This window comes from Hemicordylus capensis, chromosome 1 (genome assembly GCF_027244095.1).
Source record: "Hemicordylus capensis ecotype Gifberg chromosome 1, rHemCap1.1.pri, whole genome shotgun sequence".
Taxonomy (NCBI): domain Eukaryota; kingdom Metazoa; phylum Chordata; class Lepidosauria; order Squamata; family Cordylidae; genus Hemicordylus; species Hemicordylus capensis.
Genome location: NC_069657.1, coordinates 373,747,924 through 373,761,860, shown reverse-complemented (window position 1 = coordinate 373,761,860; position 13,937 = coordinate 373,747,924). Strand labels below are relative to the sequence as shown.

General features: G+C 41.6%; 1 protein-coding gene across 16 annotated transcripts in view; it reads left to right on the top strand.

The window, feature by feature from the left end:
- The window catches only part of RNASET2 (ribonuclease T2), a 54,520-nt gene that overhangs the window by 24,850 nt on the left and 15,733 nt on the right, over nt 1-13,937 (top strand). For 14 of the 16 annotated variants that reach the window (XM_053296350.1, XM_053296291.1, XM_053296370.1 and 11 more), the window contains 3 exons: nt 1,757-1,812; nt 4,733-4,820; nt 10,304-10,368. In XM_053296350.1, the coding sequence (XP_053152325.1) occupies nt 1,757-1,812; nt 4,733-4,820; nt 10,304-10,368 (209 nt within the window). The remainder of the gene's footprint in view (nt 1-1,756; nt 1,813-4,732; nt 4,821-10,303; nt 10,369-13,937) is intronic. The other 2 variants (XM_053296399.1, XM_053296390.1) reach the window with 1 other exon arrangement.

Genomic DNA, 13,937 nt, shown 5'->3' with positions numbered 1-13,937 from the left:
ATAATGTGTGGGTGGCAGTTAATGGAATTCTCTTAGGACCACATTCAAGTCTGTAAATGGAAAGCGATTCTATGCAGCAATTTAAATTTCATCATCATGTATCATACATATGACAACAGTGTGAAATGGATGTATTAACCAGACACAAGAGTCCACACTAGATGATTTTTTCATGTAGGCAATTCATAGGACCAGTTCGTATGATCTCTGCACAGAGTATTCCCATGGATGCACCTACATGGAAGATGTAGCCATATGGAAATAGTAAAAATGCAATCTGCTTGGGTTGTTTGATAAAGGGAGATTAGGGAGAATAAACAGCCTTGGCTTTCTCTTGCCTCATTTTTACATAACAAAATGTAGTACAAACAACACTTTGTTTAATAGGCTGCCAAACCTACTAGAAAGGCCTGTTTAGCTGAAACAAGAATCCTGGCAGAGTGCCAGCAAGACACAAACAATCAAGCCAAAATTTGCAGGTGCACTTACACAGGAACAATCATTTATATAGATGAAAGGTGTCCCTCATCTTACAGACCCAGTAGTGATGCACAAATTAGAGAAAGGGAAGTAATAAAATGAGACCTTATCGGGATAAAATAAATTATAGCAGGCACAGATGTATTGTTCTGTGTTTAGAGCAAAAATATTTGTACTCTACAAATAAAATGATAAAATAAAGGAATTGCTACAACATATTGTTTTAAGTACTAGTTATCCTATTTTTCTTTTGCTCCAAGATTAATTTTACAGTTAAATGTATTTCTGATTATATTTTAAAACCAGAATTGTGTCAGTATTTTTGCTGAACTGTTCTTATACTTGATAAAGTTTCTCCAAAGTTTGCTCTCTTGCAAAGCTACAATGGTTGTCTAGTCATCCACCAGCATTACCCTTGCTTGCCATCCAGTCACCAGACTAGCAGCAGATGGGAAGGTTTTGGGGAAGTCAGAAATGCATTTTTGTGCAGAAACAAAAGTCTGTAGCAGCAGCATCTTTCACATGCATATGCTTGCAATGGTCACAATCTGAGGCAGGGAATGAAATATGAAGGGTCATCACTGATGTTCCCATGTGGATATGACCGCACAGAAGGTGCACAAGAGTGGACCTTGGAGTACCCACCCCTGCCCTGCATATGATGTATATGGCCTTATGAAAGAAGAAGAAAAGAACATATGAGAGGTGAATCTCAATAAAGCCACACCCTCACATTTCCCAACATTACTGAAAAATCTCTCCCCTCCGCCCCAACCCATGGACATACTGCTCCTTTTAATTTGCTGAATTATCTTCCCATGTGCGAAAATAAAAGAAAAAGGTTAATTCCCTGAGTTGTCTTTTCTGCCCATTAAAAATAATAATAATAATAGTATCCCTGTCTTCTGGGTCCACACCCATTCCGCATTAATCCAGCTGTTAACTGACTTCAGGAATGTCGGGGGAAGACCACTAGACCCAATGATATTTCTCGATAGAGCTAAATCAGGAGCTGCCTTAACATATATCTCTTTCCATAGCGAAATTTTGTGTTTAGTGCAAAAAATGCCAGTTGTCTGCCTGCTTACTATCTAGTTCTTTCAGTGAGTGCTTGCTTATGCGTCCTGAGGATGTGGGCTGAAGATTCATTCCGCATGTTAGATATTCTAAGAATATGTCATATAAAGATTTGTATGTTATTTGGCATAAAAGTTGGCATTTTGTGATCAAGTGGTCCACTTGCATGTGCGGCGTTTTTTGTTTTTGTTTTTTTTAGATGAGTGAGAATCCTTGCAAAGATCCACCAATGTACTGGACAATCCATGGCCTCTGGTAAGATTTTAAATCTGAAAATAATCTTGCTTTTGATCATGTTCAGTTAGAATCACAGAGTTTGAAGGGGTGCTACAAATGGTTTTGGCTAGTCTTCTGTCTAAGGCAAGATATCCTATATCTGAAGTATGCTAGCCAGATGCCAAGAGAGAGGAAATGCCTAGATCAGATCCACTGCATAAGATGGCCTTTTAATCAGGATCCTTCTGAGAATGGAGGAGAATGCTTAACCACTTATCTGTCTGCTTTATGCTCCGGTAAAAACAATGATTGGTTGAGTATCACCTATAGTATATTTAGAAATACAACTACAGTGCTAGCCACTTACACAGTGCTAGCCACATTTGTTGACAAGCTGATAGCTTCTCATACTAGAGAAAAGTTCTTACCAATGTACCATACTTAGAGATCATTCACACAATCAAAAACTGTGTTCTACGTGAGTTTGGGAGCTGTGTGCGCTCCTAGTTTGTGGATGTGTGGAAGCAAGGTTAGAGGAAAACCTGGGTAGAATTGATTGTGTGGAAGCAAGGTGGAAGGAAAGGTTACCCAGGTTTTTCCCCTACCTTGCTTCCACACAATCACTTCTACCCAGCTTTTCCTCTAACCTTGCTTCCACACAACTGAAAATTGGGAGCACACACAGCTCCCAAACCCACATAGAATACAGTTTTTGAATATGTGAATGCTGTCTTATTCTTTTTTTCCTTTGGAAAATATAACCCACCATAACCCCAAATGTTTAAGGGAAGTAACAGTTATAGATGCACCCTTGCAATATATTAAAAGGTCATTTTTAAAAAGGCTGCATGTCAGTGGCTAAGATTACTGCTAAAATTGTCCTCTGCCTTTATGAGAACATGCAAATTTGCATTGTCTCCCAGCTGAAATGATTGCACTGACATTTTCTTTGCACCATCACTATTTGTACTCTTTCAAAAATTCTATTTATGTAACAGGACTTTTAAGGTTGGATGTGGTAGTACTTTCTCCCAGTTGCCATCACACATTTGAAACTTTAGAAAGCCCGTTCAGCAGTTCATTTGTTTTTGTAGTGATAGACTGGGAAGTGGTTTTGATAATTGTGGGGGTGGTTGTCTTTGGTTCATGTTTTGCATTTTAATCTTTATTTTTGCTTGAAAAATGGAAGCAAGTCCATTCTGTGCTAAAATGCAGGCTTCTATCAACTTTGTGCTATTATACAAATTTTAAAAGCTGTGGAGGAAAAATCTCTGCTCCTGATGTAGAATCTGATGCTCTGAAGCTTAGTTTTTAATCGTATTCCCCATGAGGGTACTCCTACCCCAGTTTTATCCCTTATAATTAGAATGTTACATGCACAGGTGCTTGTACAAAGCACAGGTTAAAAGCACAGATGAGAATATCTCATTTACAAAATTGCTTGAAGATATTCTTGAACATTATCATTTCCAGTACTGTTCAGATGCAATCTGAATCCAGGATTAAAAGTGCATGAGAGTTGGAAGAATTCTACTTCTGACCTGATTAAGAACAAGCCAGGATCGCTTGTTATGTCTGAACCGAGCAATCCTGCCTCTTTCTAACTGGCATCCTAACCAGGGTTTCAAAATAAACCACAATCTGAACCAGGAATTTAATCAAGTTTTCTTTATTTTGGTACTCTGGTTAGGATGCAATGAATGATCCTGGTTTGAGTCATGGGTTCAGATCCTCATTCATTTCTGAATTCTGGTTAGAATAAGCCAGGATTGGTCAGTTCAAATGTAAGGAATGACCCTAGCTTGTTCATAACCAGAACTGGAAGCAGATTCTCCTGACTCTCACTTGTGAAGGGGAGGAGACGTCACAAAAGTCAGGATTTAATCATGGTTGTGTGTTACAACTCCACCTGTCCAGTGTTAAGACCATCTAACAACATAGTAAAATTACATAGCCTATCTTAACATCTAGGAGTGGTCACTGTGAACCCAAGGACTGTGATGTGGTGGGAAGGGTATATAACCCTTTAATTAAATGTCATTTTCACCGCTGAAAATCACTTCCTTGAAGCTGCCAGTACCCCCCAATGGTGGCATTTGCTGCAATGGCACCTACAAGGACCCATAGCAGCAGAGGTTGGGCAGTGGTGGTAGGAAAATGGTGTGCAATTAAAGGGTTAAACATTCTCTGCCTCTCTGCCAACATGTCCCTATTTTCCTGTTCAGGTGAATGGGAAAATAGGGACATCTTGGCAGGTATGCCATAGTCTTGATCCAGATTGGGTCCCTGTGCAACTGCACTATTATAAAAAGTACCCCCTAGACTAGATATGTGTTAACATCCAATCTCATTCAGTCCTAAATCCTGTTTGAGTATGGAAGGTATGGTAACGGGGAACTATATCATCCTAAAATGGTGGTGCTTCCATGTTGGTTAAAGTGAGAAAGGAGGTGGTATGGACTTATCTTTTGTCATAGATTTTTGGAGTATGAATCTCAGGTAAGAGTGACTAGTAGAATTGTTGATTTGTTTTCTTTTTAGCCTAACTTTGCACCTGTGCTTTTAACAGCAGCCTGGCATGCAGAAATTTTAGCCACTGAAGCTTTTCCTGGCATGGCAAAATATAGTGGAAATTTAGAAGCTTCACTTGCTAAATTTTTAGCAAGACCAGTAATTTATTTATTTATTTATTTATTTATTTTTGCCTACCCCAGTGACTAGTAGGCAAGGAGTTCAAGGAAAAAAACAAAGCATTCCAATCTGAGTTTTTACCAGCATGTCCTATGCATTCAGGTCGTGTTATAGGTCGTGTTATAGGTCATACCTATAATACTAATGCTGCAATATTTGTTTGTTAGGCACAGTGATGTAGAAATTGAGTTGTTTTTTCTGATTTCTAATTTTGCAGGTTTGAAACGGGGATTATCTATTTCTTTTTCCTTCTGCTCCTTAACCATAGGTATATAAATTTGTCCTGGTTCTTCCATAGGCCTGATAAATCAGAAGAATGTAACAGAACTTGGCACTTCAACAGATCTGAGATACAGGTATTAATTAAATGCAGATATAGATCCTGAGCATACTTTGTTGAATCCCCCATATGTTTTTTACAAATGTTTAAATTATTTACCCGTCTATTAACCTGTCTATTGATGTTTGATCTAAGATCATAAATAAACAACTAACTAACTAACTACCCGTTGCATTTTCTATCCCATTCCAAGGGTCTGGGTTAGGTAACAACAAGGATATTCTGTATAGTTGATTTTGTTGTTATACAAAAAGATACAGGAAATATGGAAATTAATGTAATGTAATGTAATTTTATTTACAGTCATTGACCAAACAGAGAGTAAAAACCAGTAAACATTAAAATATGTATATACATATATACAGTTTAAGATTGGGGTGATATCCCATTATACCTTTTAAAAGCAATATAACTAAACTTAGCTACAGGAATAGAAATTAAAGCATCTTTGTCTGAAAGCAGATGTTTTACAAGGTTAGCATCGGATTGATCTGCCAGTTTACATATTAGAGGAGCAATAAGGCGTTCCCTGGGATACAAATGGAGATTACAGTGGAGAAGGATATGTGCGACAGTTTTTGTATCTCCTGATCCACAACGGCAGTGTTGTTCTTCTAAAGGCACACCTTGAAACCTCCCAGCTAGAAGTGCGGATGGAAAGGAATTAACCCTTACTCTTGTGAATATCCATCGAAACTTAGAGAAAGTAATTGTCGACAGATATTTTGTGGGGAAAAGATCCATATTAGTTCTTATAGCTCTATCAAACTCTGGAAGCGCAGCCCAGTTTTCTTGGATCTCAATATCAACAAAGTGTTGTTTCACTACTCTTTTCGCGTTCACTAGACCCAATTCCAGCAGTTGGGCTGGGTCTAAGCCTAGAGAGGTGAGCTTCGTACTTACTGTAGTACACCATAATGGCTGGGGACTAACTGAAAGAAACTCAGGAATTAAACCAACTGGTCGCAGATGTATTTTCAACCAGAAATAAATAATCCAAAGCCAGGCCCGAGATTCAATTTTTATGAAGCCAGCCTCTGTCCTTAAAGTCACATTTGCTGTACATTTTGGTGTACCAAATAAATTCCTCAAGAACCCTGATTGGGTTCTTTCCAAAGTGTCAAACCTTGAGTATGGACCTAGTTGTATGCCATACAATAATTGCGGAATGACCTTTGCAGTATAAAGCTTTAAGGCAGCTGGTATGTAGCCTGCACCCTGAGTTCTGAAAAATCTTAAGATTGCTGCTGTGCTGCGTTTTGCCGAGTCTGTGACCATACTAATATGTGCTGATTTCCCAGCATTATGTTGAAAAATTACCCCCAGGTATTTTATTTGATTTACCTGTTCTAGTCGGTGTCCATCTAGCATCCATACAAATTTTTTAACTTTATTGGTGAAACACATGATTTTAGATTTGTCGTAATTAATCTGTAGATGCTCATCTCTGCAGTAATTAATATTTCCATATTTGCTGAAAAGTGTTATTAAAAGCTGTATCATTCAAAGTTGCCCAAGTAAGATCTTGAAATGCTTCTAGAAACTACTTAGGCTTGGACTTGAACTATCCAGGGGGAAGAGAGTACAACAGTTATGTGTGCCTCTCCACATGTGTGTGATGTTTTAATGTGGGTAAGGCTGGTATAGAATGCCACAGAGCCTTTTAGGTTGGTCAGAAAGATAAAGCTTGAACATAAGGATGGAGGCAATCTCAAATCTATCTACGAAGCCACTCAACATTTTGACAGATCAAAACCAGTTTCTTGAATGTGTATATATACATTATAGGCTGCTGTTCTGCCACAAAAATGGCCTCAGGGTGGTGTAAAGATAAAATAATAAAAATACAATTGGAAATCGGTCAAGTAAAAGAAATATTAACAGCAGAGGTAAAAAGTAGCATAAAGCAGGAGCAAAAATTAATAACCATCCACCCATATAATCAATACCAAATATCAATGGGACGGTTGAAGGCACATCTAAAACAAATGGCCTTTAAATACTGCAAGGTTAACAAAGAAGGGCCAGCCCTCACGAGAGAAAGGAACTGCACTATCTGGACACTGCAGCCAAGATGGCTGTGTCCCATGCTCACACTAACCATGTTCAGAACATAGATTGTATCCCATGTTCACACACCTCTGAAGCAGTGGAACATGGAGCAAAGCCTCCTTGAAGACTTCAGTGGACAGAGTAAGTTTGCATGGGAGCAGGCAGTCCTTTATCTTGTACCCAGAAGACCATAGGAGCTAGTGTAGCACATGGGTGTACCAGTGATTTCATTGACTTCAGTGATATCAAGAGGCACCATTTTCTGTCCTAGCTGAAGCTTTTGATGGGTAAGAAAGCAAACCATTGCATCAAGATCTATACATAAAACATTTATCTGGTTATGCCCAGGGCATTTGCCTGGATCCTGCACTCGGTTATACCAGTTGCTGATCATATAATATTTATTTAATTAATTTAAGACACTTCTATACCGCCCAAAACTCACATCTCTGGGCAGTTTACAACAAGCAATAGCAATAGCACTTACATTTATATACCGCTCTATAGCCAAAGCTCTCTAGGCGGTTTACAATGATTTTAGCATATTGCCCCCAACATTCTGGGTACTCATTTTACCGACCTCGGAAGGATGGAAGGCTGAGTCAACCTTGAGCCCCTGGTCAGGATCGAACTTGTAACCTTCTGGTTACAGGGCGGCAGTTTTACCACTGCGCCACCAGGGGCTCCTTGGTAAGCAAACAAACAAAAAGTTAAATCATTAGTTAAAATAAATGACAACAAAAAATGTTAAACTGTAATTAATAACAAAATAAATGACATAGTAAGAGTTAAAACATTACAACAATTTAAATTTTAAATTTTAAAACAATATTTTAAAACGATTTTAAAGCAATATTTAATTAAAAGCTTGGGTGAATAGGTGCATCTTTAAAGACTTTTTAAAAGTTGTCAGAGATGGGGAGGCTCTTATTTCAGCAGGAAGCACGTTCCAAAGCTCTGGGGCAGCAGCAGAGAAGGCCCGTTCCCAAGTAGCCACCAAACGAGCCAGTGGCAACTGCAGACAGACCTCTCCTGATGATCTCGATGGGTGGTGGGGTTCATAACAAAGAAGATGTTCTCTTAAATACCCAGGGCCCAAGCCATTTAGGGCATTATAGCTTATAACCAGCACCTTGTGTTTTGCCTGGAAACTTGTGTTTTGCCTGGAAAGCCAGTATAGATCTTTCAGTATGGGAGTAATATGGTCTCTCCTAGATGACCCAGAGACCAACCTGGCTGCCGCATTCTGAACCAGCTGTAGTTTCTCGAGAACTACAGAGACCAACCGGGGCAGCCCCACATAGAGCATGTTGCAGTAATCCAGTCTGGAGGTTACCGGCATATGTACCACTGTTTTGAGGTCGTTCATCTTAAGAAATGGACACAACTGCCATATCAGCTGAAGCTGATAGAAGGCACTTCTGGCCACTGCCTCAACCTGGGACACCAGGAAGAGGCTCAGATCCAGAAGCACCCCCAGACTGCGTACCTGTTCCTTCCAGGGAAGTGTGATCCCATCCAGAACAGGCAGATGAAATTCATCTCCCGAGTTTCGACCCCACACGAGTACCTCCATCTTATCTGGATTCAGTCTCAGTTTGTTATCCCTCATACAGCCCATTACTGCCTCCAGGCAGGCATTTAGGGAGGTTATAACCCCTCTCGATGTTGACATGGAGAAGTAGATTTGGGTGTCATCAGCATACTGATAATACCCTGCACCAAATCTCCTGATGGTCTCTCCAAGCGGTTTCATGTAGATGTTAAACAACATCGGAGATAATATGAGCCCTGAGGGACACCATAGGAAAGTTCAGATTTTGAAGAACAGTCTCCAAGGGACACCATCTGGAACTTGCCCGAGAGGTAGGAGCGGAACCACCGCAAAGCAGTGCCTCCCACTCCCAACCCCCTCAGATGCTCACAGAAAAAATGGATACATTTGTTCTGTCTATTTCCTCAATACAGATTCCTGTACACAGCATAGCTTGTGTTTTTGCATTTTCTGGCATTTTTTGAGGCCCCTCTGTCCCATTATTGTGCACGGTTTCTTTTTTGTTTTTTCCTGTTGCTTTACCACTGACTGACATATAGAGCAAAAAGTACAGCAAGAGTTCAGCCTAACTTCCCAACTAACTGCCCCACTGCACTGGGGGAAAGGCCATTTTTGATGCCCTCCCCTTGAAAATATGTTTCCAAGGTCTGTGCAGACCTTGGCGACATATTTTTGGGTGGCACGGGGGCTTCCTGGGAAAGGGGAGCACATCAAAAATAGCCTTTTCCCCAGTGCAGTGAGGCAGTTAGTTGGGAAGTTAGGCTGATCTCTTGCTGTGCCAGTGAATCCTTGCTCTGTATATTAGCCACTGAAAAGAAGCATATACCATAAGACGACCATGCAAGGATTCCCCCCCCCATGAGGAGGTGGGATCACTGCTGAACCCCATCCTAAGGGCTAGCGGAGTAACCCAGAGTTTCTAACACTGGATAACCCCATACCAACCGAATTGTAATGCCTGCCTGGAGGCGGTAATGGGCTGGATGAGGGATAAGAAACTGAGGCTGAATCCAAACAAGCTGGCGATACTCACTGTAGAAAGCCACAGTTCAGGAGATGTGTTAGATCTACCGGTTCTAGATGGGGTTACACTCACCCAGAAGGAACAGGTATGTCGTTAGGGAGTACTTCTTGACCCAACTCTCTCTCTGATATCAGGTGGAAATGGTGGCTAGGAGTGCTTTTTATCAGCTTCGGCTGATACGTCACCTGCACCCTTTCCTAAAAGAGTGTGGTCTTAAGACAGTGGTGTACATGCTGGCCATCTCCAGGCTTGACTACTGCAATGCACTCTATGTGGGGCTGCCTTTGTACAGTCTGGAAACTGCAATTGGTGCAAAATACTGCCACCTGGTTGGTCTCCAGGTTGTCCTGAAGAAACCATATCACTTCTGTTTTGAAAGAACTACACTGGCTGCCAATAGGATTCCAGGCAAAATACAAAGTGTTGGTTATCACCTATAAAGCCTAGGAAATAACTAGACACATATTTTCAGCCAAGCTTTTTAGTTGTTATGTTTTTGTTTGATTTTATTGATTGTTTTAGTTGTTAATTTTATATATGTTTTAAATGTGTTAATTTTTTGGTTGTTTTTGTTGTTGTTGTGTTGTTTTGTTATTGTAAACCACCTAGAGACTTTGGCAGTGGGCAGTATAAAAATATATTAAATAAAGAAATAGATGTTTACTCCGTTATGTTTTACAGTCGTTGGGAAGACCCATAACCCGGCACTTGATAGCATGTATAGGTGGAGCCATAACCATAGGCCTCTACTTGCTCCACACTATCTACAGCCGGGGAGAGGATAAAACTCTCAGTGTATCTGCATGTTTGTACAGAATACAGTGCTGGTTTTTTTCAGCTTTACAGGATCAATGTTTTTTATTGTCAGGATCTCTTGGGTGACATGAAACAATATTGGCCAGATATCCTTCATCCAAATAGCACCCAGTTCTGGTGAGTTCTGCTGAATTTAAACGTGTTAATAGCTTTATAAAAAGGCATATGGGTGACCCTTGTTACCTGCCGTCTTGTGGATGGTGGTTTCACATATCTGCGGTTGGGTCTAAGAGACCCTCTTTCTTTTATTTGCAGTTTTAAAAAACAGGCAAAATTCGCCTGTCCGCGGTTCCTGAGTGGCTGGAAATGACTTCCGATGTAATTTCTGGCTGCCATTCCAGAGCCATTTTGTGTCCCCTTCCAAACACGCTCCCCCCCCCAGATTTTTGACAAAAAATGACAAAAATTTGGAAGATTTGCGTGGTTTGGTGGGGCCTTGCTGGAGAGTTGGAGGCCTGGAAAGCAAGCTGCTGTGCTTTGTTCCCTCTATTTCTGCTTTTCTGGCCCCCTTTTAGCCTACTTTTCAGTAGGCTTATGATATCACTCTGTATTGTGTATGTCTGTGTTTGTTTCTGCCCCAGACATCAACTTCGCAATGCCTGGACCAATATGAACCAAATCGAGTACATTTGAAGGGACACATAGTGACACCTCAATGGCATAGTTTGTTATGATGTCATCCACACCAATTTAAGATGGTGGATGCGTAAACATTTGAGGCACAAGTGGGCTAACTTGTGAACCGCCTAACCGATTTGAACCAAATTTGCTAAAGCTATAGGGACACATAGAGATGCCCCAATGGTGTAGTTTGTGGTGATGTCATTCAACCCGATTTAAGATGGTGGTCGTGTAAACTGTTGATGCACAAGTGCACCAACCTGTGAACTTTCTAACCAATTTGAACTAAATTTGGTACAGCTGTAGTAAGTGATACACAGGGACACCTCAATGATGTTGTCCTCCCTAGAATAGTGAATGGAAAGTAGGCTGATAAGTTTTTACTAGAACAACGTGTTTAAGCTTAAGGAACATAATCCCTTGATTCCCATAGGGGTAAGGTTTCATTATGCGCTGTTTCCCTATTTGTGCCTGTAGGAGAGAATGGAACCCCCATGAATGAGGGCTACCTGTATTTTCAAGCAATCTAAAGAAGTGTTTAATAATAATAATAATCTTTATTACGGTCGTTGACCAGCACAAGTTGTAAAACAGTAATACTATACAGTAAATGCAATATAAGGAAAGTGTTGCAGTATTACGGAGATTAAAATTGATGTAGCATTAAGACTGAGGGGGAGGGAATCTAAAAATACAAAATTTTAAAACATGATATAAAACACAAACAGAATAGATAAAATGCATGTAAGCTAAAAAGGACTCAGGCAAACACTTTTTTCTTGAAAAAGCAGAAAAGCAGAGTCAGAGTAATTTCTAGAAGCTATTCTATATTTCATTTCCACCAAGCTCTTGTTGATGCTCAAGGTATTTAAAAAGAAGTGTTTTAAATACCTTGAGCATCAACAAGAGCTTGGTGGAAATGAAATATAGAATAGCTTCTAGAAATTACTCTGACTCTGCTTTTCTGCTTTTTCAAGAAATAAATCTCTGTGGGATTTTTATTTCTTTTGAAGAACCAGATTTCAGTACTAATGTGTTCTAGTCATTGACATTCTTAGGCAGATGTTTAGGTTTCTGGAACTGTAAATTATATTTTGGGGAAGAAGTTCTCCCTTGTTTTGCATTGTATATAGAACTCAGTGTATTTATGATGCACTCCATCAGACACGGGTAATGTGCAGCTTCTTGTGATTTCATAGGGAGTTCACTAGAGCCTTGCACAGCCAATGGCCTCCATGTCTTTTCTGTGTTTATTTTTGAAAGATCAAGGTGGTACGCTGACTAGGGGTGTGCATGGTCCGGCGGGCCCCCGGTCCGGCACGGGGGGGGACTGTTTCTTTAAGCGGGGGTGGTGGTGGTAGTACTCCCCCCCCCGCCGCTCTTCCTCCTCCGGCGCTGGTCCGTTGAAAAATCTTCTTGGGGCGGCAGAGTTCCTCCCTGCCGCCCCTGCCCCCATCGTTGTTTGTATCAGGCTTCAAAGAGACAAACTTTGTAAAGGCTTTAGACTTTGTAAAGGCTGAAAAGAGATGAGCGCTAGCGGCACGTATGCGCCTTCCTCGGCGCGCGCGCTTGTCTCTGACGCTGCCGCGCGCGCGCCGTGACGTATGCGGTCTAACGCTCATCTCTTTTCAGCCTTTACAAAGTTTAAAGCCTCTACAAAGTTTTTACAAAGCTCGTCTCTTTGAACCCTGATACAAACAACAACGGGGGCAGGGGCGGCAGGGAGGAACTCTGCCGCCCCAAGAAGATTTTTCAACGGACCACCGCCAGAGGGGGAAGAGCAGCGGGGGGGGGAGTACTACCACCACCACCACCCCGCTTAAAGAAACAGTCCCCCGCCCATCCGGACCGGTCCGGCGGTCTGTTCTATTGTGCCGGACCGAACCGTGCACACTCCTAACGCTGACTTGACAGTTGTGAATTTTTTTTTTTTTTAATCACATTAGGATACTTAGTGAAGCAATCACTTGGTCTGATTAACTAGGGTACTGGGGAGGTATAGGTTGGCAGCAACCACATGTCTCCCATTTCGACAAGTTTGGGCCACAGTCATAGCAGCACAGATGCATGTACCATTCTATTTTGAGAGCCAGAAGCAGAAATTGCTATCAGATAACCCAGCTTTATAATGGGGGTATTGCATAGAAGAGCCACCTAATGGCACAGCGGAAAATGACTTGACTAGCAAGCCAGAGGCTGCCGGTTCGAATCCCTGCTGGTTTGTTTCCCAGACTATGGGAAAAACCTATATTGGGCAGCAGCAATATAGGAAGATGCTGAAAGACTTCTTTTTCTTCGTGGTCTCTGTGCATCACACTTGGGTTATGCGCCTGCACAGAGCCAGATTCCGGAACCTTCCATAGCCTCACCAAATAAGGAAAAACGAGCGGGAAGACATACTCCCTCTGTAGGACTACCCCCTTTCTACCTCAGTCTTTTGTCGTCCGCCGCCAGAGCAAGTTCTAGGAGCTTTCCTTTGCCTTTGCCTAGTGAGTTTGTACTCCAGATCTATTCCTATTTTATTTCTCCATTTTTTTCCCTATTCTTTCCTCCCTTTTTAAATTTCTCACCATTCGTTTTGTGTGTTAATATCTTGTGATACATCCCCGCCCCCTGCCCCTTCTCTCCTGCCTTGTGGCGGGGCCTGGTGGCTGCCACTTCTTATGGCTGCAACTGTAAAAACATCTTTCAAACATTGTGAAGCCTGTTTGAAGCAGCAAAGATTCCCGCTTTGGATGGCCATTCGAAGTGCCTGCCGTGCTTGGGGGAAACCCATAGGGCGGATACTTGCCCAATCTGCAGAGGCTTTACAAAGCAAGCCCGTCATAATTGGGCATCATGGTTGGGGGCCCTGATGTGGAAGCGGACTCTCCAAACTAGTTCGGCCGCTGCTAATTCGCGGGAGCATGTACTGAGAAAGAAAAAGAAAAAGCTGAAGCAGCCCGTTGACTTGGAAGGCATGAGAGGCACTAGTGGACTGGGGGAGGAGCACAGACCCAGGAAACACAAGCGTAAGGAGAAGCACATTCCTCGGTGCCCATCTCCCAGCCCGATCCGCTTATCGC